Raw genomic sequence first — 27,825 nt, forward strand, 5'->3', positions numbered from 1 at the left:
CAAAGAGCTTGGACGTTTCAGCTGTTTTGCCCCAATTCAGGGAGGATAAAAGCGGTCAGGAGTCCCTGCAGGATGCAAACTCCTGCTCTAAGGAAGCCGCTGACCCTGGGCGGGCAGTTCTTGGAGCGGCCCCTCCCCATGCCTTCGGACCCCGCTCCTGTATTTCAGTGCATAGGGTGCTTTCCAAGCCTTTGAGCCCCACCTTGGGGAACTCCCCCATCTTCTGCTAAACTGCAGCCCAGAAACATCCTGGGGACTCCCCAGCCAGAGGACGGGGAGACCTCAGGATGACGCGGGCTGCACAGGACAGCACTGGAAGTGAGCCCCTCCAGCAAGTATCTTTGTAGCAGCCACCACTGCGACCCCGCCGTTTCCATCTCGTCTGAGCAAACGGGGGAGCGGCCTTGGACCCATTCGAACGCAGGGCATGCTTCTGCATGCATTGAAGCCAATGACAAAGTGGGCATCATTTGACCAGGAGAAGGGGCATGAGCTGGGCTATGTACCTGGCGGTCCATAGCTCCTGCTAAGAGTCGCAGCGTTTTGGCTGCAGCGCTCTCCCCGAGGTCTTTGCAGCAGAAGAAATGCTCTGGTGTTTTCCTGCTGCCAGGAAATGAGTGAAAATGGAGAGCTGGCATTTTCCAAGGGGGGTCTGGAGTCTAATGAGGTTGAGAATTACGGCTCTGCACCGCTGTCCCACCCCGCTGTCACCACGAGCAGCTTGCAAAGGAAAGCCCCGGTGCTGCCGAAGCAAGCAAGCGTGAATGGGGCTGCAAGGCGTCTCCATCACCCCCACTGAAAAACCCCTCGGTGCACAGAAACAGCTCAGAGGGCACTTCTGGAGCACCAAGCTCACGGTCCTGGGAAGCTCAGCTATCCCACCCCCACCCCGACACACACAAAACATTTGATCTAATGGAAAATCTCTTAGCTCCCAGATGATCTCCCAAGCTCGGCTTCCCTACAGTCCCACCACCGGGACCTGCATCACGCTGCTGAGCAGCTCCAAGGCTGCCCCGCGGCAGGCAGTGGGACTTGCCGACGCACCCGCTGGAAGCTGGCAGGGCCTGTAGCTCTCCGAGCCCTGGAGCAGGAGCGGCACAGGTCTCCTGCTGCCCAGCTGAGCCGAATGCACCCACACCCACAACTCGGGCGGGCTGAGAAAGCAGAGGAGGGAGGCTCTGCAGCCATCGCCACGTGCCACTCTGCCCCCAGCCACCTCGTGCGTGCCCCTGGAGGAGAGCAAGGGTGAGGGGCAGTTGCCATGCTCCCCCCGAGCCCACAACTCCCTCATCGCTACGCAAGTGAAAAGTTTTGGAGCAAAGCTCTTTTGTCAAAAACCCTGGCCGGCCTGCCTGCCTCTGCCAAGAGCCTGGCAAACCCCGCGTCTTCCCATGCTGCCTGGCTTTCTCCCCCAAAAATCGGACTGCTTCAAGCCCGGGAGCGCAGGATCGTGTCAGCCACGATAAGGCCACGAAGGACTTGCAGCCTCTGGGTCAAGACGGCTCCTGCGCTGCACATGTTGGCATGAAACAACTTGGCCAGCTCTTGACTCACTCTGTCCTTCGTCAGTCCTCGGCCCCTCCAAAAAGCTTGTCAAACTCACCCCAGCCAGACTGGGACGCGGGGCTCTCCCCAAGCCAGTTTCAGACCCCCCTCCCACAGCACAACGAGCCGCGGTGTCATTTACCCACATGAGCCGTGGCATTTGCTGCCCAAGCTGTTGCGTCAGCCCCCCCAGGGCCCCCACAGGCCGAATGACACGAGACGATGCACAACTTGGACACGCCACATTAAGCAGATTCGGGGACCAGGACGGTTTGGATGGGGCTGATCCTGCTCGGATCAGCCGTGATGCCAGCCCAGCTGCCCTGTGATGTCTGGAGGCCCGCTGCATTGCCCAGGTGCTGGGGAGGGGGGGGGAAGAAAGTGGCAGAGAAGCCCCTGGCTCGGCGCTCTCACCATCCGCCCGGACCTCCTGCCTCCTGCTCCACGTCCTGGCAGCCAGCCGTGTCCCTGGGAGGGGCAGGGGGCTGGAGGCACTTTCCCAGTGACTTGCAAGGGGGCTGGAGGCTTCAGGCCGCTTTGCATTTGAAAGCTTCCAGGGAGAGAAGAAAGGAAAGGGGGGGAAAAGGCCCTTTGGCAGGCCCCAAGCCCAGAGCAGAGCGCCTGGACCAGCGGACCGACGGTGGGAGCCTCAGAGCAGCAGGGCTGTCCTTCAACCTCATCCCTTGCCTGACAGCTCCTGCCACAGGAGTACCTAGGGAGCCGACTCCATGGTCCATGGGCATTCAGGGCTGGCATTTGAGTGGCAGGGCATTGCCCCCCCGCCCATCCTCCACGTCATGTCTCTGCACTACGCTCTTCCAAAGCTGATCTCAGCTCTCTCGGAGCCAACCCCCCTGCGATCCGCTGTCTTTTGCCTTGTTTATCTTTCTGGAAAGCACCCAGCCTCCCTCCCCCCTCTTGCCCATACCCACACCACAGGAACGGGTAAAAAATGACCGGCTACTACAACCCACCAGGACCCGCCCAGACCTGGGGAGACGGGTGAGCAGATCAGTGCACGTGCAAGAGACATTAATATTCCATATTAATCTCGCCACCGCCGTACTTAATAGAGAAAGCAAAGCTCCTTTGGCCGGCTGGTAATAGCAACGCGCCGCACTTAATGGCATGCAGCGCACAAACTTGAAAGGGCCAGACTGCAGCAAGCCTGGCTCCCATCTCCATGCGGAGAGCGCGGGGAGTGCCAAGTGCTCGCACAGCGCTCGCTTCCGCAAAGATGCCGGGGCTGGGCTGAGCCAGGACCACACACGCCGTTCAAAGTGGGCGGCGTGGTGCAGTCTTGCCTCTCTTCTCCCACCCCCAAACCTCAAGGCTGGGCTACGAGAGCAGAGCCACCCTCCCAAAAAGGCCTCATCAGGCAGACGGCACATACAGTCCTGAACCAAGCCGGGGTGCTCGGGGTGCAGCAACGCCGCGGCCTGCAGATCCACGCCAGAGCTCCAGGCAGGTTGCCAGGTCTCCACGGCCCAGTGGCGTGGGTGCTGGGAGCCTGGCTAACCAGCCCTGCTTTCCAGCTTGCAAGCACGGCTGCTCCAGAGCTCTCCGGGTATCTCTGCAGGGGGCTGTGCCGCGCCGCGCCGCGCCGCGCCGCCCTGCCTCGGATCATATTGGAGTGTCATTTGGAGGTCTCCCGTCCAAGCTCCAAACTGCACTAATCCCTGCTTAGCAAGCAAGTGCCAATTAAGTGTCCCCCCAAAACTGCAGGAGGGCGGGGGCAGGTCTACCAAGACTGCACAGCGCCACCGCTGTACTTGAGTCACAGCACTACGGGCTCGCAAAGCAGCTAGAAGCCAACCCAGCCAGACGCGGAAACGCCACGATGGGCAGAAGCAGCGGCCTTGCCCCCGGGGGCTGGTGTCCTACCTCCCATTCCCATGCGTTGCTGGCGCGGCAGGGAGGCTATCTGCATCAGGAGACCTTTGCAGGTCTGACAGGTCCCCTCTGGTGTACATGTCAGGTTAACACATGACAAGGCAGTCGTTACCGTGCTCAGCCCACTCACGTGGGAATGATCCGTGCAGGCCTCCAGGCCTGGTCTTATCCCTTCCTCTTTGCAAGGGAATGAAAGACTAGTCCTCTGCAAGTCTCCTTGGTGGGGGACTGGGCTGGCACTCGCAGGGGGTCCCTGCTCCGGCTGCCGCGGCCTGTTTGCTTCTCAACAGAGAAATTTATGACATACAGTGGAGCGTCAATTATCCGGACTAATTGGGTCCAAAACCTGTTCATAAAAGCAAACTGCTCGGTTAATGAAACACTTATTAAGCCAACGCACTCCAAAGCCAGGCTGCAATCTCACCCCCCTCTTTTTTTCCCCTCCATTTGTTGGTTATTCTGATTTTTCCCGTGAGCCCTTAAGACTGTTCCCTTTCTGCCAGTCATTAGTGCTCTCCCTCGTTCCCTGGACCGCAGGCGGTGGCTTGGCCAGTGTTGCAATCACTGGACAGCTCAGATAACTGATGCTCGACCACATTCCTTCAGTCCAAGGCAGCTTAATGTTTTGTCCTTCCCCCAGCCCTGCAATATCAGAACTGGCACAGCTCTCCTGCTAGGATAATGGGAGCAAAGCTTTAATGAGCAAGGCCCAGCTTTTGTAAGATGCCTGCTGCTGCTATCATAGACGAACCATCGAACATGCAGTCCTTTGCCCATAAGTCACCCCATACTGAATCGGCTGTGCAGCCTGACCACAAACAGCCTTGCAATAAAAATCAGCTGTCCACACATGTGGGGCAAACTTGGGTAGCGGCTTGGAATATTCTTGGGTTAACTCTTTACAATAATGTTAAATGCCTCAGTTTCTCTGACTTTTTAGTATGCTGTGATGTTCTGGGAGGCAATGGGTTAATGCTGCCCTGAATTAGACCTGGGGGTGAAGGTGGAGCCATGCCAGGTGTCAGCTACTAGACAAGGGGCCATGGAGAATACAATGGGTTAACTGCAGACAGAGGGAGAAGTTACACATAACACTTAGACCACACTAAGGGCATTTAAAACTTGAGCGTCCCCATGTCAAGGCTCATTAACTTGTGCTAAGTGCCTTCAGAGCATCTTAAAGTGATGCCACTTCAGGCAAGGGTTTACTCCGGGCTGTGCTACCCAGCTCATGTTAGGGTAACTTCAGTTTTCTCCATGGAAAGAAAAATTAGCAATTTTCAGTCCTACAGCATCCCAGGATGCACTGCTTCCAGCACCCTACCCCTTCCCCCAAGAGCAGGGGGGAACCCAGGCATCCTGGCTTCTAGACTCCAGCCCTCTAGTCAGAGCTATGCAGACTGGGGCAGATGGCAGCTCTCTGAAGTGACCGCAGACAGCTGGGAAGGGTCAGGAGCTCAAAGGCCAGGCTCATCCGCTAGAGATGTCGTGACCTCCAGGAGAGCACAGAGTGACCCTGGGGAGGCAGGAAGAGCCTGATGGGCCATCTGTGACACCACGCTACCTATAGCCTTGTGTCTTCTGCAACTCACTGAGGACAGCACGTACCACGGCGAGGAATGACCGATGCACTAGCCTGAGCTTTGAAGCAGGTTTGGATGAACGAAAGCAAAGACCCAAACATTTCAGACACTTCCTCGGCCTTTCCGAATGTGTCGGAGCAGTAAAACAAGCGAGGACCTGTCCAGCCCGGCAGCCCATCCCAGCCCGGCACCACCACAGCAGGCCGAGGACCAGAGCTCAGCATTGGAAACCCCAAGTCATCGCACTCAATGCCTTTCCTCTGGATGGCTGTGAAGCACCACGGAGAAGCCTGCCACGCTAACTCTGTGCTGGAGGCAGACCCGTGCGGCACAGAGCACGACCGGGCTGCAATGGTGTCTGCAGAAGGCTGTAAATCCCCCCGGGACTTGCAGCCACTCAGTGCGGGACAGACTGTAGGGACGCAGGCAACAAAAACCCACACCTCTGTCCTCTGCCTCCTGCCTTCCCATCCGCCCCTGCCTTCCTGCCCTCCTCTAACAGCAGTCACTGCCCTCCGCCCCTTCCGCCCCCTTGCATTTTCAAGTTCACCCTGCGACTGCCACGGCTTGATCGTGCTCAGCGCTCTGCCTTCGGGAAGGCGCCCAGTGATTATGAAGGTATTAATTAGAGAGCAAAGTGCTTTCAAAGGCTCTGTGGAGAGGGGATCAGCGACCCTGCGAGCCGGCAGCCATGGGCAGCTTTCTCCTTGACATTTAAATGAGTCCTCCTCTGCAGCTTTATTTTTAATGCTGATTTCTCTGCAAAATCACCTGCTCTCGCCTCCACGCTCTTTAACGCACAGACCTCGGGGCAGGCACTTCCTTTTGGATCTGCGGCTGGACCTCCTTTCCTCCACCGCGCTTCACCTGCAGCTGGTCCGGAGACCGCTCCCCATCCTCAGACCTGGCCCGAAGCCCCGATGCGCCCATCGCATGTAGGTGTGGGTGCAGCTGGGGATGAGGCCTCTCTCTTGGATCTGTCAAGTCTCTTCATCCCTTGGTTTCTCTGGAACATTTCCAGGGCTGCCCAACAGCCTTTCACTGACGTGAGACCCCTCAGCTAACACCCCCCGGATCAGCACCGAGAGCTGAGCTACCCCAATGGCTCCACACCATCCTCCATGCCAGCACACTGCACGAACCTCTTCGGGGTCCTAGCTCAGTCTTTGCATGGGGCTCTAGTCTAAAGCATGCTTACCCTTTATTTAGGGGGAGCCAAACTGCACAGATCTGGACAGCCGTAAATCCTGAATGCATTTCCCCAGCCCAGCTTCCCCACCACCCTCGAGCTGCGTGCAGGTGCTCCTGAGCCTTGTGATTTTGTCTTCTCCGACAAGGCAGCCCCATGTAGCTCACAGACTAGGACAGCCTGCTCCTGACCCCTCTCCTGGCATCCGATCACGCGAGCATCCATGTCACAAAAGCTTGTGCTCTACTTTGGTTAGTCTATAAGGTGCAAACCAACCACCCCCTCTCCTTCCCAAAGGCTTCTGTGTCCCTTCCCCCGGCTTCTCCTGGACTCGATGATCTCCCGAGGTCCCTTCCAGCCCTAATGTCTATGAAAATCTATGAAAAACCTTCCTGCGTGGCTTCTGTCCCGTCCTTGGGCATCACCAGCCAAGGAATTCAAACCGATTGATCCACAAACCGCCCAGTCTGAGAGGGTCGTGGCAGGGCTCTCCGCGATGCTGGGAGTATTCACAGACCATTAGGGGCTGGAAGGGACCTTGTAGATCATCGGGCCCAGCCCCCTGCACCAGGCAGGAAAAGACAAGTGGGGTCAAGTGGCCCCAGCGAGGTGACTGTCCGGTCTCCTCTGGAAGATGTCCAGGGTAGGCGATTGCACTCACTGGAGGGAGTTTATTCCAGTCTGGACACCTTGATTGCGAAAGTGTTAAGCCTGAAGCAGCTTTCCCGGAGTTTATATCCACTGCTCCTGGTCTTCCCCAGGGCTGCGCAGAGACCCGGAGGCAGGGGCTGCCCACGTCACGGGCCCCCTGGACGTCCACGTCCCCCCAGACTCGCGGGGCTCGTTAACGAGCTGTAACAGGTGGATGTTTGCGTGAGCCAATTAAGCCCGCTGGAGTCCCTCCTCCTCCACCACCTGCGAGCATGAGCAACTCCACCCCGCCCCAGGAAACATTTCCATCCCCCCCTGGCCCTGCAGACCTGTCCGGCCCCGTGGCCGGAGCCTGCAGCGTGGCCCTGTACCTCCCAGCCCACGCCCTCCTGCCGCGTGCGCGCTTCTGGACCCTCCTGTCGGCTGCCCCGGCTCGGTCCCTTGCCGGCCTGGCAGAGCCGTGACGAGAAGCAATTCTTTTTTTTCCCCCTGAAATTGAGCTGCTTTAATGAGCATAATTTTACCCTGTTTTGCAACAGCCACAAATCCACCTGCGCTGGCAGTGACGCTGGCAGAGCTTTTCAGACCCGCTGAGCCGGGCTCGGGGCATCCCATTTAACTGCTTCGGAGGCCAAAAGGTGTGAAAAGTGTCACCGGTGTTTACGTGCGGGAGAGGGGGCGCGCGAGCCGCTCGCGGACTTGTGAAAACTCCAGCCCGGGATCGGGTGCTCGTGATCGCGGGGGGATTTGCAGGCTGGCTAATTGCAGGCACGTTGCCAGCATGGCACGAAAGAAACCCTCCTTAATCATGAGTCGCGTACCCTAGCATTTCGGCGCTGGATTACTTAAATGCGCGCTCACAATGGCGTTCCCTGGGCGCCGTGCCGCAGGACGCATCTCCACGCAGAGATAAATGCACTCGGAGCCGTAGTGTATTCATGTGTGTGTACTCGTACCAGGAGAGGCATACGCCTCTGCTCGGGATGCACAATGCTCCTGTCCTGGGCACGGGCCCACCTCCCTCCTCCTCCACCGCAGCTATTTTTAATGCTTTGCTTTTCTTTGCCAGCACATCCAAACACCTCCTCCACCACTTCCCAAAGCGCTGGCTCTTCCCCTCCAGCCCCTAGCTGGGGGTTGCTGCAGCCCGTTGCTTGCCCCCCGCCCCAGGACCTCCTTACTTCTCCTTTCGGGCTTCCTGAGCCAGCCTCTATCTTGGGGTTATCAGCAGGTGGTCTTAGCAGGGGACGGCCTGCGTGACGAGGACGACGGAGGGCCTCGTTCGCTTTGGTTGGGGACTTGTTCCGCAGGGGCTTTGCAATCAGGCCATGAGCTGGACACCGCGGCACAGGGCGAGGGCAGATCACCGAGGCACCGGGCAGCGATGGTTTGGTGACCCGTGTTGCAACGCGCGGGCAATGCAACTCAGGTGGAGCTTCCTTAGGGCTGGGGCTGCGATGTTGCGGTCCTGCCTCCTGGGTGAGGATATGGAAGGGCTGGTGCAGCAATTCACACCTGAGCACATCTCTGCCTGAACATAGAGATGGGTCCCCAAGACGTCCGTGTCCCCCAGGCCTGGCCTTTGCTGCAGACCCCCGCGATCACGAGCACCCGATCCCGGGCTGGCCGCAGGTCTTTTCACAAGTCCGCGAGCGGCTCGCGTGCCCCCTCTCCCCGCACGTAAACACCGGTGACACTTTTCACCCCTTTTGGCCTCTGGAGCAGTTAAATGGGAAGCCCTGAGCCCGGCTCGGCGGGTCCGGAAAGCTCTGCCAGCGCAGGTGGATTTGTGGCTGTTGCAAAACAGGGTAAAATTATGCTCATTAAAGCAGCTCAATTTCAGGGGGAAAAAAAAGAATTGCTTCTCGTCACGGCTCTGCCAGGCCGGCAAGGGACCGGGCCGGGGCAGCCGACAGGCGGGTCCAGAAGCGCGCACGCGGCAGGAGGGCGTGGGCTGGGAGGTACAGGGCCACGCTGCAGGCTCCGGCCACGGGGCCGGACGGGTCTGCAGGGCCGGGGGGGATGGAAATGTTTCCTGGGGCGGGGTGGAGTTGCTCGTGCTCGCAGGTGGAGGAGGAGGAGGGACTCCAGCGGGCTTAATTGGCTCACGCAAACATCCACCGGTTACAGCTCGTTAACGAGCCCCGCGAGTCTGGGGGGACGTGGACGTCCAGGGGGCCCGTGACGCGGGCAGCCCCTGCCCCCATTATTCACACCCTGGGCTTCCCCCTTCAAAGCCCAGCTCCGCTGATGTCTCTCCCGTCGCCCCCTTCGCCTTCCCCTCCTTCCAGCTGCTGTGTGGCCTCCTCTACCCAAGCCCCAGCTGGAGGCTGGCGTTTCTTTGCACGCCCCTTGTGCCCGCGCCATGGAGAGCATGCCAACCCGCTGGGCCTCTTCCAGCCTGGAAGCTTTTCGGGACGGGGACTCGGGGTGCCCCGGGCGGGCCACGACGCCTGCAGGGCTTGCTGCGATCCCCTCCTCCGTCCCTGCCCTGAGGTCTCATCTCTTTATCTGCATAAGTGACTGGCAGCTTGTTAGCGGCTGACCGGGGGTGGAAAAGGGAAAGCCAAGAGGGGACGGGGACGGGTGGGGGGCCACGGCAGCAAACGTGCATGTCGGTCTGATAAAAAGAGATTGCAAACCTCGCCAGAGAGAAGGCCGAGATGAGACGGGCACCGCGCTTGGGCCCGAGATCTGTCCTACAATTCGGTGCCCCCCCAACCCATGGGAAAGGCCCATCACCTCGCCCAGGGACCAAACCAGGAAAGCCAAGGCTGCAACTGAACTCCAACTAGCTTCAGGCATCAAGGACAACAAAAAGTCCTTTTTCAGATACGTGGGGAGCCGGAGGAAAAGCAAGGGCAATGTTGGACCCCTGCTAAACCAGATGGGGCAACTGACAACTGACGCCCAGGAAAAAGCCAACCTATTAAATAGGTACTTTGCGTCAGTCTTTCATCAGTCCCATGGGACGCCCATGCCTGCTGTGGGACAGGGAGATCTGGGTGAGGGGGATCCCCTACCCTCCATCAATGCTGACCTCGTGAAGGAACACCTTGAGAAGCTGGATACCTTCAAGTCAGCCGGCCCTGACAACCTGCACCCCAGGGTACTCAAGGAGCTGGCGAGCGTCATAGCCCAGCCCCTGGCACGGATCTTGGAAAACTCCTGGTGCCAAAGTGCCCGAAGACTGGAAGAAGGCCAATGTGGTGCCCATCTTCAAGAAAGGGAGGAGAGTGGATCTGGCTAACTACAGGCCCATCAGCCTGACCTCTATCCCAGGAAAGATCTTAGAAAAGTTTATTAAGGAGGCCATCCTTGAGGGACTGGCCCAGGCTAACATCCTGAGGGACAGCCAGCACGGGTTTGTTGCGGGTAGGTCTTGTTTGACCAATCTCATTTCCTTCTATGACCAGGTGACCTATCACCTGGACGAGGGAGAAGAGATTGATGTCATATATCTTGACTTCAAAAAAGCTTTTGATCTGGTATCCCATGATCACCTCTTGGCCAAACTGCCCAGTTGTGGCCTTGGCTCCACCACGATCCGCTGGCTGGGAAACTGGCTCCGTGGTCGGACCCAGAGGGTTGTGATTGATGGCAGTCACCCATCGTGGTGCCCTGTGACCAGTGGGGTCCCTCAAGGCTCTGTCCTGGGACCCATCCTGTTCAACATCTTCATTAATGATGTGGACATTGGAGTCAGGAGTGGACTGGCCAAGTTCGCCGATGACACCAAACTTTGGGGCAAAGCATCCACGCCAGAAGATAGGCGGGTGATCCAGGCTGACCTGGACAAGCTCAGCAAATGGGCAGACGAGAACCTCATGGTGTTTAACACCAAAAAACGCAAGGTTCTCCACCTTGGGAGGAAAAACCTGCAGCACCCTTATAGGCTCGGCAGTGCTACGTTGGATAGCACTACAGAAGAAAGAGACTTGGGGGTCATCATTGACCACAAGATGAACATGAGCCTCCAGTGCGATGCTGCGGCTAGTAAAGCGACCAAAACGCTGGCGTGCATCCATAGATGCTTCTCGAGCAAATCCCGGGACGTCATTCTCCCCTTGTACTCGGCCTTGGTGAGGCCGCAGCTGGAGTACCGCGTCCAGTTTTGGGCTCCACAATTCAGGAAGGATGTGGAGAAGCTTGAGAGAGTCCAGAGGAGAGCCACGCGCATGATCAGGGGTCAGGAAAGCAGATCTTACGATGACAGACTGAGAGCCACGGGACTCTTTAGCCTGGAAAAGCGCAGGCTCAGGGGTGATCTGATGGCCACCTAGAAGTTTATCGGGGGTGACCACCAGGATCTGGGGGAACGTCTGTTCACCAGAGCGCCCCAAGGGACGACGAGGTCGAACGGTCACAAACTCCCGCAAGACCGTTTCAGGCTGGACATAAGGAAGAATTTCTTTGCTGTCCGAGCCCCCAAGGTCTGGAGCAGTCTGCCAGCGGAGGTGGTTCAAGCACCTACATTGAACACCTTCAAGAGTAAATTGGGTGCTTATCTTGCTGGGATCCTGTGACCCCAGCTGACTTCCTGCCCTTTGGGCAGGGGGCTGGACTTGATGATCTCCCGAGGTCCCTTCCAGCCCTGATGTCTATGAAATCTATGAAATTTTGGAGCCTGCTATGATCTCTTGGTTGCACCGCTGCCCATCGGGAATCGCTCCCCGTTTGGACGGGGTAATGCCAAGCGGACCCGGCAGCGCCATCGCCCTCACTGGCAGCCAGATTTACTCAGCATCTGCCTCCAGCCTATTGCTTAGCTCCGCTGGATGGAGCGGGATGAAGCCACGTGCTTTTGCTCGTGGGTGAGCTGCCTGCCAGGCCACCGCGCCAGGCTGGCAGGGCTGAAACGCTGCTTTTCATCTTCACCCCAGCTGCGGATGCAGCCGCCCCTGCCTGAGCAGCTATGAGAGGGTCTTCCTGGCTCTGCACCTGGGCACCATCTTCACCGCCGGCTCTCCCTAGGCCCCGGGAGCCCTTTCCACCCATGCACGGAGAGCTCGCTGCCCCACGGCACCATTACGGCTGCATCCTTTCCAGCCTGCGTGGACACAACGCGGCCCAGAGCACAGTGGTGCCAGCCTCCTATTTGCAAACGGGCCCTTCGCGCTCTCCCCACACAGCCCCTTGGCTGCAAGGCCTAGAGAAAAGAAACCCCAGCAATAATGAAGCTGCCGGGGGAAAAAGGGCTCTAAGTTCCCATCACGCTGGTCCCCTGCCCTCTGCCAGCCATCACCTCCTGGGATAAGCTCTTGGGGAGAGGGGGCTTTGCGCTCTCTCTGTGCAGCCCCGATGCACGCTTGCAAGGTCCTTTCCACCCCCTTACCGCTATGCAACTATGAACAACGCGGTGTGCTGGAGCTCCCGCAACGCAAGAGACAGCTAAGACCGAGGGTAGCTCAGCGGAGAAGCCAGGATGTGTTGCCCTTGCTACGCAGCAAAGGCCGAGGCAGGATGAGTCGGACAAACCTGGCTTAAATCACGACCCCCCAAGGGCCTTTTCTATGCAGGGCTCCCAAAAGCAAGGAGCTGAGTGCTGCCGGACCAGAGTAACGAGAGCCTTTCCCCCCCTGCCCTGCTGCTGCCCCCCTGCCATTCCAGCCCGGGGCAACGCACCCCCGTGGCCTCCGAGTCCTGCCCCGTGCTGAGCCAGCTCTGAGCAGCCCGGGGGCACCCGGTGCTGCCCACAGCCAGCGGAGTACAAAAGACGGGGCTGGCAGGACACGGAGAGGTGAAGGGACTCGCCCAAGGCCACCCAGAGGAGCAGCAGCAGAGAGTGCTCTACACCACAGCCTTGTGCTCTATCCACTAGGCCCCGCTGGCTCTCACGGGACCTTCTCATCATTGCCGGCAGGCCTCATTTCTAACCGCATAAACCGGGTCTGAAGCCTTGCAAGAGCGCGGCAATTAGGTGCTCGGACGCTGCCAGCAGCAGAAGGTCAGGCCCCGAGCGCTCATCTCGCCGAGCTCACAGCCTGGCTGCCCACTTCAATCAGGTTTGGGAGAGCGGGTTTGCAAGACAGCGCGGCCTCTTGCTTTGGCGTGCGCCGCGGCCCGGCTTCGCGCAGAGCAAAAAGCCGGGGGTTTCTGGGACTGAAAGCGTGTAACGGCGGCCTCCCAAGCGTCCCGAGCCGTTTTGATGTCGACAATCCCCTTTCTACGGCAGGAGACGGGCACAAAGCGCCAGTTAAACAAAGAGGAGTTCTGCTTTTCTTCCACCATTCATGGAGAAAGAGAGGAGGGGAGCGGGGGGGGCCTGGGAATTAAAAAAAGCCAACCCTAAAATGATCCGGCTTTCAAAACAACTCGTCAAGCCAGCCCCCTCTCCTCCGGTCTCTCAGGCGGATGAGGAGCGAGCGAGCGAGCGAGAGGGAGCGTGCGAGTGCGCGTGCGTGTGCACGGGTGGGTTTATTCGGCACAGCTCTCCGGTGCCCCGTGTCTCGGGGCGTCAATCCCAGCCCATCTACGGCGAAGGAAACCGGCCTGCGTGTCCTGGCCAAACACAGCTCACCAAGTCCTGTCCCCCGGCCCCCAACCACTTCCATTGCCTTCCCCGGGGCTCTCCCCCGTGCGTCCACATCCGTTCTGCAGTGGGGCCCAAACCTGGACACGGGACTCCAGACGTGGCCTCCCCAGCGCCCAATGGAGGGGAGGAATCGGGTCCCTCCATCTGCCGCAGTCGTGAGCCTCGGCCCCGAACCACTTCCCCCAATGCCTCTCTCTGGAGCTGCACCCGGCGGCGATTCAGCAGCCCGCAGCATCCCCGCGGGAAAGCCCCGTCTTGCGTCGCTCCTTGGTCGTAGCGCATTCCCCATCCTCAAAGCCTCCGTAACAGAGACCTTCTCCGGGGCGAGCATGTCCACCGCGACCGCCGAGCACGGCGCGCCTCTCCAGCCCCCGGCGCTCTCGTCGCACACGGGCCCCGCTGGAGATATTCCTCCTCGTCCCCGGGGCATCCTAAGCGCTTCTCTCTCCTCCTGCCTGGGCCTCCCCGCCGAGTTCAAGAGCAGCAGGCGGCCCGCGTGCCGCTGCGTGCACACCGGTTTGTCAGCGCGTGACCACAGGCACACGCGGTGCAGCTTGCTCGCTTTGCTCGCGCCCCCCGGGTACCTGTGCGCCATGTGCCCTGTGAGCGTGCAAGGTCGTGCGCGCGCAGCGGGGCACACGCTACCTCACTATTGCCAGGCTGCTCACGCATGCTGCCTCAGCAGCGCCGACTCTCCTTTAAGAGCTCTGAAGCTTTGGGTTTGAATGTTAAAAGACGCCGGCGTAGAGAATCGCAGGGTCTTTGTAAATGCGGGAGGCGGCAGGAGAGGCTCGATTTGCCTCTTGACCTTGGCAGCGTCCTCGTAATTATTAGCCTCTGTTTATTTGCCGTTAAACCCAAACTATTGAATAAACAGTGTCAAGTTGGTTTTCCTGAGCAGGTGATTATCCTCTCCGGCTCCTCTAATGAAAATTATCAGAGAGGCTGGTGACCTCATGCTACGCCCGCTAAATAATGCAAGAGGCTCCGGGATCAGACAGGGGAATCATAACCCTGCTTTATCTTATCGTGTCCGCGACAGCTCCAGGCTTGTTTTAACTAGTGTTGGGCTGTGCTCGCTGAATGCCGTCTCCCGCGTGAGGCCGGCTTGGAGGACTACCCAGCCAGGAGCGACTGCCGTCGGGCCCGGGAGAGCCGGGGCAGCCGGGCTGGGAAGGGCTGCTCGACCTCGCCGGATGCTGCTCCGACAGGGACGGCTCGGATAAAGGGGCTCCTGGTTAGTGCCATGGGGACGGCTTCCAGGAACGCATCCATCCAAGGAAAAAACGGGAGTGCAGCTCCTCTACAGTACGGGAAGCTTCAAATCACAGACAAGGAGGGTGGAAGGGAGCTCAGGGGTCGCATCTAGTCCAGCCCCTGCTCCAAGCAGGACCAGCCCCAGCTACACCATCCCAGCCAAGGCTTTGTCTACCCGGGCCTTAAACACCCCCAAGGATGGAGACTGCACCACCGCTCTGGGGAGCCTGCGCCAGTGCTTCACCACCTATCTCTTGAGAAAGTTTTTCCTAACATCCAACCTCAACTTCCCTTGCTGCAACTTGAGCCCATTGCTCCTTGTCCTGCCATCTACCATTGAGACCAGCCCAGCTCCATCCTCTTTGCAGCCCCCCTGCTGAAGGCGGCTATCAAACCCCCCCGCTCAATCTTTTCTGAAGACTACATAAGCCCAGTGCCCTCAGCCACTCCTCACCAGTCATGCCCCCCAGCCCCACAAGCATTTTCTGGACTCTCTCCAATGCGCCCACATCCTTTCTGTAGTGGGGGCCCACAGCTGGACACAGGACTCCAGATGTGGCCTCCCCAGTGCCGAGGAGAGGGGAAGGATCGCTGCCCCCCCCGATCGGCTGGCACCGCTCCTGCCCATGCAGCCCAGGATGCCGGTCGCCTTCTTTGCAGGAGACGCAAGGGGGGATCCTGCCTCCCTGGAGCGCAATGAGGCACGCAGGGTTACGGGCCGCTCGGCGTCAGCCTGGCACGCAGAAGGGGATGGGTACATTGCTACAGGGTCTGGGTTGCTGAACCCCGTAAGAGCGGGTTCAGAGGGGACAACTCAGCCACAGGCCAGAGGACCCCCAGCAACACCTCCCCTGCAGACTCCAAGGCACCGTCTCTATGAGATGCAGCCTCCCCTTTGCTTTCCCCGCCAGCACCCTGCTTCAGCATCCTTGCCCACCAAGCTAGGCAGCTCTGCCAAGCCCAGGGTCCTTCACCTGCCCCATATCCCAGCTAAGGGGTTCCCAGCCGCTCCCGATCCCCGAATCGAGCCGGTCTCCCCTACCCCAGGCAGCCAGACACCCAGCCTCCCCCTCAGCCTTGCCACCCCTCAGAGACCAGACTGCAGGTCAGGAAGGGGGACTTGGCATAAACCCACCGGTTGCTCTCAGGTGGGACCAGCCCCCTATGCAAAGGGTGACAAATCCGCAGAGAAATAAGAGGGCAATGAGTGAGGAGCAGCAAACAGCTCCCAGGTGTTAGCGATGGCACGGAGGGACTGTGGGAAGTTAGGAGCATAAGCTCGGCCTGGGAGAAATGCAAGCAAACACCTCCGTGGAGCACAACGATTCAATGGAGAACAGAAAAGCAGGGCTCGTTCGTGGGGAGCGATGTGAAAGGACAGGTCAAACGTGTCAACGTGACAGCAGCCTGCACCAGGAGAGACACCCATCCCAGGGGCGGCAGCAACACCGGCACCATTTCACGGAGCTGGAAATGGGATGTTGCGCTACCTGGGGATGTCTGATCCCTTCGCCACCCTCCTAGTGAGGAAGCTCTGGTAATTTCCGCCAGCTGAGGATGTGACGGTGCCGGGGGAAAGCCAGGTCCAGGGGTCACTGGAAAAAGTTTGAAGCACCGTCCTGAGAACAGGCATTTGCATGAAGGTGGGAGAAGTGGAGGAGAAGGATGGTGTGAACTCTTAACCTACCCTGCAGCAAGGCGACTCCGGATATGGGCCCAATTCCCCTGGTAAGGGAGAGAGCTGCAGCATTTAGGACATTAAAAACAAGGCCGGGCAGAGCAGTAGAAAATACGCTGTAGATAAAAGCCCCATGCCCACCTCCAGCTTCCCCCTTTGCCTCTCTGCCATCATCCCCCGCTCTTTCCAGCAGCACGTCACCAAGCGCATGAGAACGGCGGGGCTGGCCCAGTTTACAGGTGGGGAAACTGAGGCACAGGAAGAGAAGGCGCTGGCCCAAGCTCCCAGAGCAAGGCAGAGGTAGACGCTGAGAACAAAACCCCAGCCTCTGTCCAGCTGGTTACAGAAGACAAGCCTCGACACGGGTGTTCATGCAGCAGCCGGGCCTCTGTTTGTCCCCAAACAAGCAGGTGTCTCTGCCCGCCGCTCCCTGGGCTGGGCACGGCTCTGGAGTGACGGCCTCCAGGGACCATCACCAGTTTCCCCTCCCTGCACAGTCAAGGAAGGGCTTGGCCTCTGCTGAAGGCTGCTGGTGATGGTAGGGATGGATGTCCCACCTGCCAGGCCCCGGGCCACCCAAGAGGTGACGTCCCGGTCACTACCAACCTGGGCCAAGTGCCCCCGACACGCCTCCTTTACCCTGCGCAAGCGCCTCCTGGTCCCACCTGCTGCCTTTTGCACGAGGCAAACGTGCACGCTGGCAGGACAAGCCCCGAGCAGCCCGGACCAGGAAGACGTCTCGTCCCGTCTCACCTCTTCCTCCCCCACCCTCGCAGGATCCCAGAGCAGCGGAGTTGTCCAGCCCCCGAGGCAGGATCAGACTTACCCAGATAAGCCCAGTCCAACCTCTGAGCAACACAGCAGTCCCCCTGCCACAGCCCCGGGCATCACCCCCGCCCCTGCCCCAGGCAAAGCAGGGGGCCGTGGTCACCACCGTCCGGGGGGCTCGTAGACACTCCAGAGACCCCAGGCAGAGGCAAGCAAGCCCTCCAATTTATACCACTCTGATCAGGGGAGAAAATCCCCCCGGATCTGCAGCGCTGATCTGACCCCAAGCAAGACCCTCTAGCCAGGACCCTCCGGCTTCGACCCCGGCCCGGTCGTGCTGCACGCTCGCGATGCCCCGGCAGAGTCTCTCTCCCAGCTGGCACCGGAGGCCAGAGGGTTGCACTGGGGTCCCTGCCTCGGGAGCAGGTTGCAGGGGCCGACAACTAGGGGAAGCATCTCTGGCAGCTCAGAAACAGACTCAGCGAGGAGGAAGGTGGAGGCGCCCAGCGCCATGGCCACGGTCGCCCCGCAGGCGCGGTCACCGGAAGGACGGGCGACAGGCACCCTCCTCTGCACGAGCAAAAGGCCTTCGCGGAGAATCGCTTACTGCCCTAACAGGAGCGGGTCTGGAGCACGCGCCGAATGATACAGCGCGTGGGGAGGGCACAGATCTGGATCCCGCTGCCGGCCGTGCCCCTCCCAGGGACTGCAGGCAGGGGTCTGAGCTGCCTGTCGTGCCTCAGTTTCCCTCCACGGACAACAGGCATCCCCTCCGCCGCCGGGGCAGTTGCAAGGTCCAATATCAATGCCTGCAAGGTGCGGCGACGGGTTGCCATGGAAATTCCCGGGGGATAAATTACCGCATGCATATTTTATTATGCAATAAACCCAACATCCGCGCACGTCCCCGGTCCCTCCTGCTGAGGATGGTACGCCCTCCCCTAACTGTAATTAGCTAACGTCCAAGTCCCCCGTGGGTGGAGATCAGCCGCTGAAGTCCGAGCCAAAGGCAACCGCCGTCTCGACACGCGGCAAAGCATCTCGGTAATGAGGCTGGTGTCAGCAGGCGGTAACCGGCCTCGAACTTTTGTCTGGCCAAGATGAACCCGGAGACCCCGGGATGCCTTGCCATCCCTGCCCTGCCTGGTGAAAGCGCCGACATCTCTATTAAAAGCAACCGCTCCAGCATAATACGGCGCTGCACGTCTGCCGCCACCCGGGATCTCACAGGGGTCGCTCCCACCTTCCCCGAGCCAGCAGACCCAGGACTCGGAGGATGCAAAGCCCCAGCTCGGCGTGGCTGAACAAGCCCTCGAGGCTTGGCCACTGCAGCTCTGCCCTGCTTTACCGTTCGGCAGTCGGAGGCACAGGGAGAGGAAATGACAAGCCCAAGGTCGCATGGCAAGTCGGTGGCAGAGATGACAAAACAACCACCCGCTTCCCCGGCGGGCCCAGGGGGCCTGTTGAAGGCCTGATGCTCTCAAGACCGGAAACCTAGCAGCAGCAGGGGCTGGCCCTCGCTCAGGGGCCCTGGCAGGAGCGGACGCTGGAGACGCATCGGCCTCCATCATTCCCGGAACCGGGTCAATAAAAGCTCAGACGAGCCCACGCAGCGAAAGGCTTTTTATGAATGGCAGGGAAGAGCAGCGCCGGGTCCGTGCGCGGCAGGTCGGCGGGCAGGTCTGATGAAGGATGCCCATCGGTGCACGAAACCCATGCAGGCTCCCCACACGGGGCCGGGGGAGGCAGCCGGGGGGAACACCGGGCTCACGGAGAGCTGCGAAGCCATCAAAGCTGCCCACCCCCGCACATTATGGCCCCCACCCCAGACAAAGCTGCCCCTGATGGCAGCAGGACAGGCTTTTGGGAGCAACTAGGGGTTTGGGGGGGTCCAACCCGAGACTCTCTTCAAGGGGCGTTAAAAAAAAGTGGAGAATTACCCCTCTGCCCCACCAAAAATCAGCCTCCATTCAGGCACGCTTCAGCCATGAGATCCCCCCCGAAACGCCAACTCTCCCACGTCTTTCTTCCAGAGGATTATTTCCAGTAGTATTCGAGAGCCCCCTTCCCTGGAGAGGAAGCTAAAATGCTTTATCAACATCCATCGATCGCACCTCCCCGCCCTCTGAGCAGAAGGGCTCAGTTGTTTTGAGTCCTTATTTCCCAGATGGGGGAAACTGAGGCACGGCAAGGGTTAAGCCATTTGCCCCTGGGCTCCAGGCCCTACGCTCCCACCATCATGATCACCCCGGGGGAGAGCAGAGCTAGGGGGATATGGGCACAAGCCATAACTGTTTTTTATATTTTGCAAATGAATAACCCTGCCACAACGAGCCCTGCGTTGGGCTTGGAAACTCCTCCAAACACTCAAACTTTAGGCTTCTCGTGGATCAGAAGAAGCAACAAAGGGCCACCTTCCAGGCACAGGCTCGGTTGGAGGCTTTGCACTGAGCGACCACAGCTGCAAAGCCCGTACGGCGTAAACCAGCCTCTCGTGCCCTCCTGGCCAAGGGCAGAGCCAGGGGCCAAAGCAGACGCTGCGGTTGCTGTCTCCCAGCCAGCTTTGCCATGCGACAGGGGGATGCACATGAAGGACCAGCCACCGCTGCGCCCTTTGCTCTTGCTATAGCAAACAGAGCACTAGCACCACGGGCTGATCCCTGGATGCATGGCTCTGGACATGCACGGCTGGTTTCCGGCACACCGTAAGCGTCACGAGACGGCTCGCCAGGTCTTGAAAAGGGTACTCCGGCCTCCGTGCTCACCAGGTGCAGCGCGTCACGCAAACGGCTGCGGGCCGGGGCGGGTCGGTCAAACTGAATCACCGCGGGGCGCGAGTCACGCCAGGGAAATCAGCCGCGCTGCTCCGCGTCGACAGGCCTCGCGCCGACTCGGCCCCTAGCGGGGGTTTATTTGGGGCCGGGCAAACACAGGGCTGCTCCTGGGTAAGCCTCGGCCCCGCGGCCCACGGATGTTCCCTCGCAAATGCAGGCGAGTCGACGCCCCGGGCTGAGCTGAAGCTCAGACCAAGTCTGTGCGCTAATACCGCGAGCAATTTGGAGCTCACCCCCTTCCAGCCATTGCCTGGGGGGAGATCCTCGAGCTTTGCCACGTGCGGTGGGGCCCAGACCCAGCTGGGCAGCACGTTACGCGTCATGGAGCTCGGGTGCCCGAGACGTCCTCGCCCAGGCATCTTCACCTGCCCTCCATGGGGGGGACATGCCCCGAGGTCACCTCCCCACCCCCAAATGCTCCCACCAGCCTGAGGGGATGTGTCGACACAGGGCGACTATGAAGCTCCACTGCATTTTCCTGCAGGAGCAAATCGGCACCGCTGAACCCGGCCACGGGGCTCCGGGAGTGTGCCTCACCTCGACCCACAAGCCGCAGCTAATTCGCGGTAGCACTAGGCCGCTCGCAGGCCCGAGAGGATGGCAGGCTGGCCGCGCGCTTGTGTGCTACAGCCCTGCTTGCATGCCTAGGATAACAGCCTACTACCGCTACCAGCTCCCAGAGTTGCTCAAAGGGCATCATTTGGTATTTCTATGGCAAAAGCGCTGCCGAGACCCCCCGCGGGAGCAAGCCGTCGCATCGCCTTGCCGGCAGCTATGGTAAGGTCAAGGTGATGACCCCGTCGCCCCCGCCACACCACCCCATTTAGGGAGGGGAGCATAGTGCAAGACCCACAGGACCCTCGTGCCCATTTCCAAGCTGGGGCGCCGAGGCTAAGGGCCTTGCCCAAGGCCCCACAGGCAGGAAGTGGCAGGGTCCACTGCAAGACCCCAGGACCAGCTCCGTAAAGGCAAGGCAGCCCTGTGCATCCCCGCTTGTCCAACGGGCTCTACCCCAGGGTTACTCCAGCCCCATCCATATTAATTGCAAGGTCCACACGGAACGGCTGCAGATCCTTTGCCTAGCACCATTTCCAGCCTAAAAAGCAAGCCGTGCCCCTGCACCCCCGTCTCCGCCGGCACTGCCAGGTCACCCTTGCCCCCCCGGCTCTCTGTGCATCGCACGCCCAGTTACCGGCAGATGCAAAGAGCTCCCCCATCCCCTCCCCGACGCTCGTCTCCGGCAGGCCGCAGCGCCAGCAACAGCCCCGAGCCGTCCACGACGGCAACTCCATTAGAGACACGCTCCCTCACGAGCCTCTCCAGCCTCGTAGCCAAATGCGGACAGACACAGAGGAGACCCAGAGGGAAAGAGAAAGGAGATTACCCAGGTAACGGGAGCTAATATTAATTCTTCCGCTCGCGGCAGCTCCCTTTCATCTGGAGACTTCAATGTGCCTTCCAAGCACCGAGGAAACCTGGCAACAGCCCCGTGGGGGGCTTTCAAGTCACCTGAACGGGGTGGAGCCGCCGGCCTACCCAGAGAGCAGCGCCAGGAGCCAGGCAGCCCCCGGGTGAGAGCTAGCGCCCTCGTCCCGAGTGCATCGCAGGGTCGGAGGGCACCACGGGCAGTCACAGCCCTGAGTCGGTCCTTCCCCAGCCAGGATTAACTCCCAGCAGAGATGCCCATCTGAACCACCAGTGCTTTGCAGGTGCTTTCTGGAGGGAGGAGCGCTGCCAGCTAAGCCATGCAGCCCGGGCAACCCATTGGAAAGCCCCCATGAAACCAGCTTCTGAACTGAATTTTTGGTATTGCATAATATTTTGGTCCGTTTGTTTCCAAACGTGTTAGCTTTTAAGTGTCTGGTGCCAGCCTGCCAGGGAGACAACTTCTCAACCCGAGTTCAAAGGAGCTCCCGGCCCAGCACCGGCTCCTGTCAACATGAATGGCTTTAAGTGAGGGGGGGAAAAAAAAGACAGACCAAAAAAAAAATTGCATTTCTAAGTGTTTTCATGTCTTTGGTGGCGGTGCAAGACTCGCACGGCAGCTGCGGGAACTGTCTGCACGCACATGCACGCACAGGGGAGATGCGCAGGAACGGAGTAGGCACCAAGTGCTGTCAAAGGCACAAAGCAAACAAACTGACACAATAGAGAACAGGCGTCTCCGCTCGCTCATCTTTTCGCTTTCCAGTCCTCGTCGGCGCTACAAGCAGCAAGAGTCGACAAACACGCTCCAGACAGAACGAGGATGTTTGAGATGAATGTCAGCATCCATTTAAAATATTACTAGAGGCCTCATGATAGACACCTCGACAGCCGCTCCGGCAAAGGATCCATTCTGACACCAGACACTTGAAAGCTAACAAAGTCAGAAATGAATGTATCAAAATATTATCAAATACCAAAAAAATCAGTTCGGAAGCTCTGCTCCTGCTGTCGTTAAGTGCTGATTAAACTGCAGGAACCCGAGACATCCCCCTGCCCCGTGTTCTGCTAGTGCAAAAAATTTACATAGATAAGCACTGGGGAAGAAACGCTTGCAAATGTGAACAAAGTTATTAACCATCAAAATTCATGAAAGAGAAACGTCGAATCCTCCCAAAGCACAAGGTCTGTTGCCTTTTTGCTAGGTTTGCTGTAACAAGAGAAATAGGTCTCAGTGTATAATGGCATGAAATAGGTGTTCTTATGCATAAATATATAGTATTTATTGTGTGTGTGTGAGCCTGTAAACACACATACACACACACACTCACAGATCTTAAGGGCAAAAGGGCTCATGGTGAACATATGTATAGATATACAAGTATACTCACACCCACATTCATATACACACATGCCAGTGTATGCAGATGCATGCACAAATACAAACACACACACACACACTCCCAGATTGTAAGGGCAAAAATGCCTGTGATGAATACATGTAGAGATTATACAAGTATACGCAAACCCACATTCATATACACACACTCAGTCTATACAAATGCACGCACAAACACATACACACACACACACTCCCAGATCTTAAGGGCAAAAAGGCCTGTGATGAATACATGTAGAGATTATACAAGTATACGCAAACCCACATTCATATACACACGCTCAGTCTATACAAATGCACGCACAAACACATACACACACACACACTCCCAGATCTTAAGGGCAAAAAGGCCTGTGATGAATATATGTACAGATATATAAGCACACGCAAGCCCACATTTATGTACATGCACACTCCGGTACATATAGACACATGCACGCGCACGTGTGCGCACACACAGGACAACCAATTCCAACAAGCCCGCCGCACAAAGTTTCGGGTCTTTCGGGACAGGCCCTGGCAAAGACAGCATGAAAGCCCCGAGCCGCGGTCCAGCCTAGCCGCAGGCCCTGGCTCTCGCGCAGCTCCGTCCTTCCCACAGGTCTGCGTGCCGCCTCCTTGGCCCATCACTAGCTTCCCTGGAGAGTTGAAGCCGGCTGGGATACTTGAGGGATCTGACTTGCTCAGTCCCCCTTCCCTCTGCCCCTTGCTTGTGTGTGGATCTTAGCTGGCTGCCCCGCTCCAGCCGCTGACGCCCCACCGGCTGCGAGCGCAAACACCAGCCCCGACGTTGGGTCCTCTTGGAGCGGCAGGCTGGAAACAGGAGGTGGTGGAGAAGCCAGGAGCATGCTGCCTGGAGGGGGACGTGGCCACGGCACTAGGGTTAATGCTGCAACCCTGGCAAAACACGCCATGGGGCCTTTCCCCAGCCCAGGGTCAGGAGCTCCCTGCCAGCCTCTCCCAAAAAACATTTTAGCGGCACTGGTGCCCCCTAGCGTCACGCGGGGCCCGCTCGGGCCCCAGGTCCTGGGGAAGGGCTGCCCCCGCTTCTCCTCTGCCAGCACCATGCCAGGAGCAAGCGGGCCCGGCCTTGCTTCGCCTGCAGGAGCCGACACCCGTGCCTGGCGCGGCCCCGGCACTGGGACCCGCAGTTTCAGGTGGGCTTTCCTTAGTGCAGTTCCACGCAGCGGCAGGTGCCAATCTGGGGGCTTTCCCGCGGGCAAGACCCGCCCCGCTGGCACCCCCGAGCGCACGCCACGGAGAGACTCGACCACTGGGGCCACCTGTCGCGCCCCTGGAGGGCCCCACCGACGCCCCGTGGGCGCGGACACAAGAGGGGCAAGGAGGTCCACGCTCACGGCCCCCCAGGGCATCGCTCCCTAGCAGCCCCCCATCCAAACATTTTTTTAAAAGGCATTTATCCCCCAAATAGCACCGGCCTCTCCGTCGATCAGCGCTGGCCCGGCTGCCGGAGAGCTGCCGTCTCTCCCAGGAAACCCGGCCTGTGGAGACCGCTCCGCCTGCGGGCGAGCTCCCGCGCAGCTTGGCCCCCTCCCGCCCGCGCCGGAGCAAGGCTGCCCACGCGCGAACGCCGCCTGAATAACCACCGTGGGGGCCGGGGAGACCCGGGCATGCGGGGAGTACAGGGCCCGGTCCTGATCTGGGGACCCGGCCACACGGCATGGGCGGGGTGCTGCTCCGCCCGCTCCCTCGCCCGGGGCACCCCGCGTCTGGGCCCGCGTGCCGCGGGGCAAGCAGCTCGCCCCCCTGACGCCGCCCGCCGGCCGAGCAAAGCCGGGCCCCGCAGCTGGCCCCGTCCTGCGCGGCCCGGGGGTCTCCCCCCGCCGGAAGCAGGGGTGCAGGCGAGGCCCTCTGGGGGGGCAGAGGCAGTCGCGGGGTCTCGGGAGCGGGGCGCCTGTGCGGGCGGCCGCGCCGAGCCCCGCGCGGGTCTGGGCGGTGCGTGGGGCCGCAGCGGGCCCGCGTGGGCGCCCAGCCGCGGAGCGCAGCGCAGCAGTGGGGGTCGCAGCCAGGCGGGGGCAAGGGGTCCCTCCCCCCCCGGCTCCCGGCGGCCGGGCACCCGGCGTCCTCCCAGCAGCGGGGAGAGCGGCCGGCGCGGGCGCGGGCGCGGGGGAAGGAGCCGGGCTGCTGCGGAGGGCCGCCCGCCCACGCCTGCTCTGTGCAACTTCTCCTGGGGGCAGGGAGCCAGGGGGTGGCACCCGCCCTGCCGTGGGTGCTTTCCCCAGCCCCCCCGGGAGACACTCCCCGCTCTCGGTCCCCGCACCGCCTGCTCCGGGCTGCGGCAGGCCCCGGCGAGGCGCTCTCCCGCCCGGCCTCGGCAGCTCGGCAGCTGGGGGGTGCCGGCCGCTCCCCCCGCCCAGGGCCAGGCGCAGGCTCCGGGGAGCAGCAGCAGCAGCAGCTCCAGGGGGTGGAGGGCAGAGGGGGAAGGGCAGGGCGGGGGGGGAGGGAGAAGAAAGCCGGGGCTCACACAAGCCAAAGGGGGAAGAAAGGATTTCCGCTCCAGCTCATCAATCAGCCGTGCAGAATAGCTGCAGCGCGGGACTGCTGACACCGGGTCGCTGCCGCCCCCGCCCCCGCCCCTCGCCCGGGGGCTTCTTCACCCCCTTGCACCCGCACCCCCGCCGCCGGCCCTGCTGAGCCGCCACGGCACGGAGCAGGGGTCGCTAGGGCGTGCGCACACACATGCGCACCCCCCCCCGGAGGTCCATCCCGGCCGGCCACAATACAGAGCAGAGGTCTCCACACACACACACACACACACACACACACACTCCACCGATCCATATGAAGCAGTCACAACATGGGACAGAGGACTACGGGGGTACACACGCACACGCACAGTAAGCAGAGGTGCACAGGACACACTACGGTCCCACTCAGGAGCAGAGGGGTACGGGGGCACACACAGCACACGCCCGCTCAAGTCCCCGTTGAGCAGACACCGTGTGGAGCAGGGGGCTCTGGAGAGCTACAACCCCCAGAGCGCACACACGCGCACACACGCACCCCTCGAGCAGCCCCGAGATGAAGCAGAGGCCCCTGGGGGCGCGTATGCACACGCACACACGCACTGAGGTCCATGCCGAGCAGATCTGACCCGCAGCGGTGGCGGGCGCCTGCACACACGCACACGCACACGCACACACACACTGAGGTCCGTGCTAAGCAGCCCCAAGAAGCAGCAGAGGGCTATGGGGGTGCGCGCACACACGCGCCACGGCCCGCGCCGGGCAGGGTCTCCCGGGATTTACACCCACAGCCACGCTGAGGTCCGTAGTAAAGGATCCCACGCCGGAGCGGCGTGCCGGGGCACACACACGCGCGCGCGCGCACGCACACACACACACGCGCGGCCGCGCCCGCCCGCCCGTGTTCCCGTGCAGGGCGGTACTCACGCGCCCGCGGCGGTCCCGGCGCGGCTCCGTCTGCTCGGGCTGGGGGCGATAAGCTCTTTTAAACTCTCGCCCGGCGCCCATGTGACCGGGGAAGCCACTGGTAAGCGGCGGCGGCGGCGGGGATGCGGCCCCCCCTCGCCCGCCCGCCTGCCCAGAAGTGCTGCTGCTCGCGGGCACACGCGCCGGCCTTGCACGCGCGCGCACACCCCGTCCCGGACCCGGCGCCCGGCCGCGAGCGCAGCCCCTTGCACGCGCACGCAGCGCCCCGCGACACGAGCCCAACCTGTTGCACACGCACGCGACCCCCGAGCCCAGGGGCGCGGCCTCGCGCACGAGCGCGCGCGGGGGCACGGCGCCGGCGAAGCCTGCGAGCGCAGCCTCTTGCACAAACACCCCCCGCCCCGAGCCCAGGAGCACAGCTTCACGCTCACGGACACACACTCGGGCCTGCGGGCACCGCCCCTTACACAGCACACAGCGCCGGCCGGAACGCGGGGGCACGCTCACTCTCCCCCGCACACAGCACGCCCCCCCGGCACTCGGGGCCGCAACCTCGTGCACCCCGAAGTCATGGGCGTGCACACGCACGCCCCCCCCCCCCGCGTGAGCAAACTCAACTGCACGGTGCGAACACACCCCTACACCCCCCGTGCACGCGCTCGCACAGACACTCACCCAGGCACCCCCAGCACCCGCGCACACCGCCCCGCACCGCCGGCCCGGCCCCGGGAGCGCACACGCGGCCGGAGCCCCCGGCCAGGCGAGGGGGGTCCCTGGGGGGAGCCGCGCTGGGGGTGAGCGGCGTGGCAGGCGGGGGGGGGCGCGTGCAAGGAGGCACACCAGCAGTCCAGGCCGGGTGCGGGAGAGGCCCCGGGCGTTGGGCCGGGACTCGGCCCCCGGCTGGCTGCTCTGCAGGAAAGTGGGGCCCAGGGGGCCTGGTCAGAACTTGTGGACCCTGCTGCTGGCCCGGCCACTGATGCCTTGAGCCTCAGTTTACCCCTCTCTATAATGGGGGTAACACGACACAAGTGCATCACAGCGCAGCACTGCATGAATTTCTTCCCACGCAGCAACGGCCCACGGGCTGAAGAGAGCCGTGGGACAGCGGCTGGAGGGCATCTGAGCCCTGGAGACAGCTGGTCCGTGCCAGCCCCAAACCGGCTGCAACAGAGGCCGGCGCTGCCGGCGACGCATCTCTCCAGGCCTCTGCCGGCGTTCAGACCAGCCCCCGGTGCGCCCACACCGAGCCGCCGCGCCGCTCCCCGTTCAATCCCCAGGTCCCCAGACAGCTGAGTGCAAATATTCCCAGGGACCTAGCCCCAGCCTCACGTCACCGCAGACAAATTTAAATAATCCTGTTTTCCTACAGCAAAAAAAAGTCACTTGAAGTGAAGTCCTACAAACCCGGGTACGTGGGGCCGAGTGGAGGGGGAGCTCTCTCTAGTATTTGCCTGACGTTGCGAAAAGCCAGTGCTCCTTGGATATAAATGGGGAGTTTTCATCTCTAACGGAGCAACAGGATGCATTATCATCATCGTCCGCAGCAGCATCTCCTCCGGCTCCTTAAATTAACTGCATTAATTGTATCATTTACATGTACTGAGAACTTCTTTCATTAATACTACGGCTAATAACGCTACCGCTGACACACC

At 60.7% G+C, this 27,825-nt stretch overlaps 1 protein-coding gene across 4 annotated transcripts in view; it reads right to left on the reverse strand.

Annotated features, from left to right (window-relative positions):
- CNTFR (ciliary neurotrophic factor receptor) overlaps positions 1 to 27,825 on the reverse strand; it is a 335,695-nt gene that overhangs the window by 280,025 nt on the left and 27,845 nt on the right. Inside the window, exon 1 of one of the 4 annotated variants that reach the window (XM_090037549.1) lies at positions 26,174 to 26,376. The exons of 1 other annotated variant lie outside the window; for it this stretch is intronic. In XM_090037549.1, the coding sequence (XP_089893675.1) occupies positions 26,174 to 26,254 (81 nt within the window). In that variant the 5' untranslated portion in view covers positions 26,255 to 26,376. Of the gene's footprint in view, positions 1 to 26,173; positions 26,382 to 27,825 lie in introns of those variants that run through there. 2 more of the 4 variants (XM_090037553.1, XM_090037550.1) reach the window with 2 other exon arrangements.

Source organism: Crocodylus siamensis, chromosome 3, assembly GCF_052110815.1.
Source record: "Crocodylus siamensis isolate JL-2025a chromosome 3, ASM5211081v1, whole genome shotgun sequence".
In the NCBI taxonomy this organism is placed as follows: domain Eukaryota; kingdom Metazoa; phylum Chordata; order Crocodylia; family Crocodylidae; genus Crocodylus; species Crocodylus siamensis.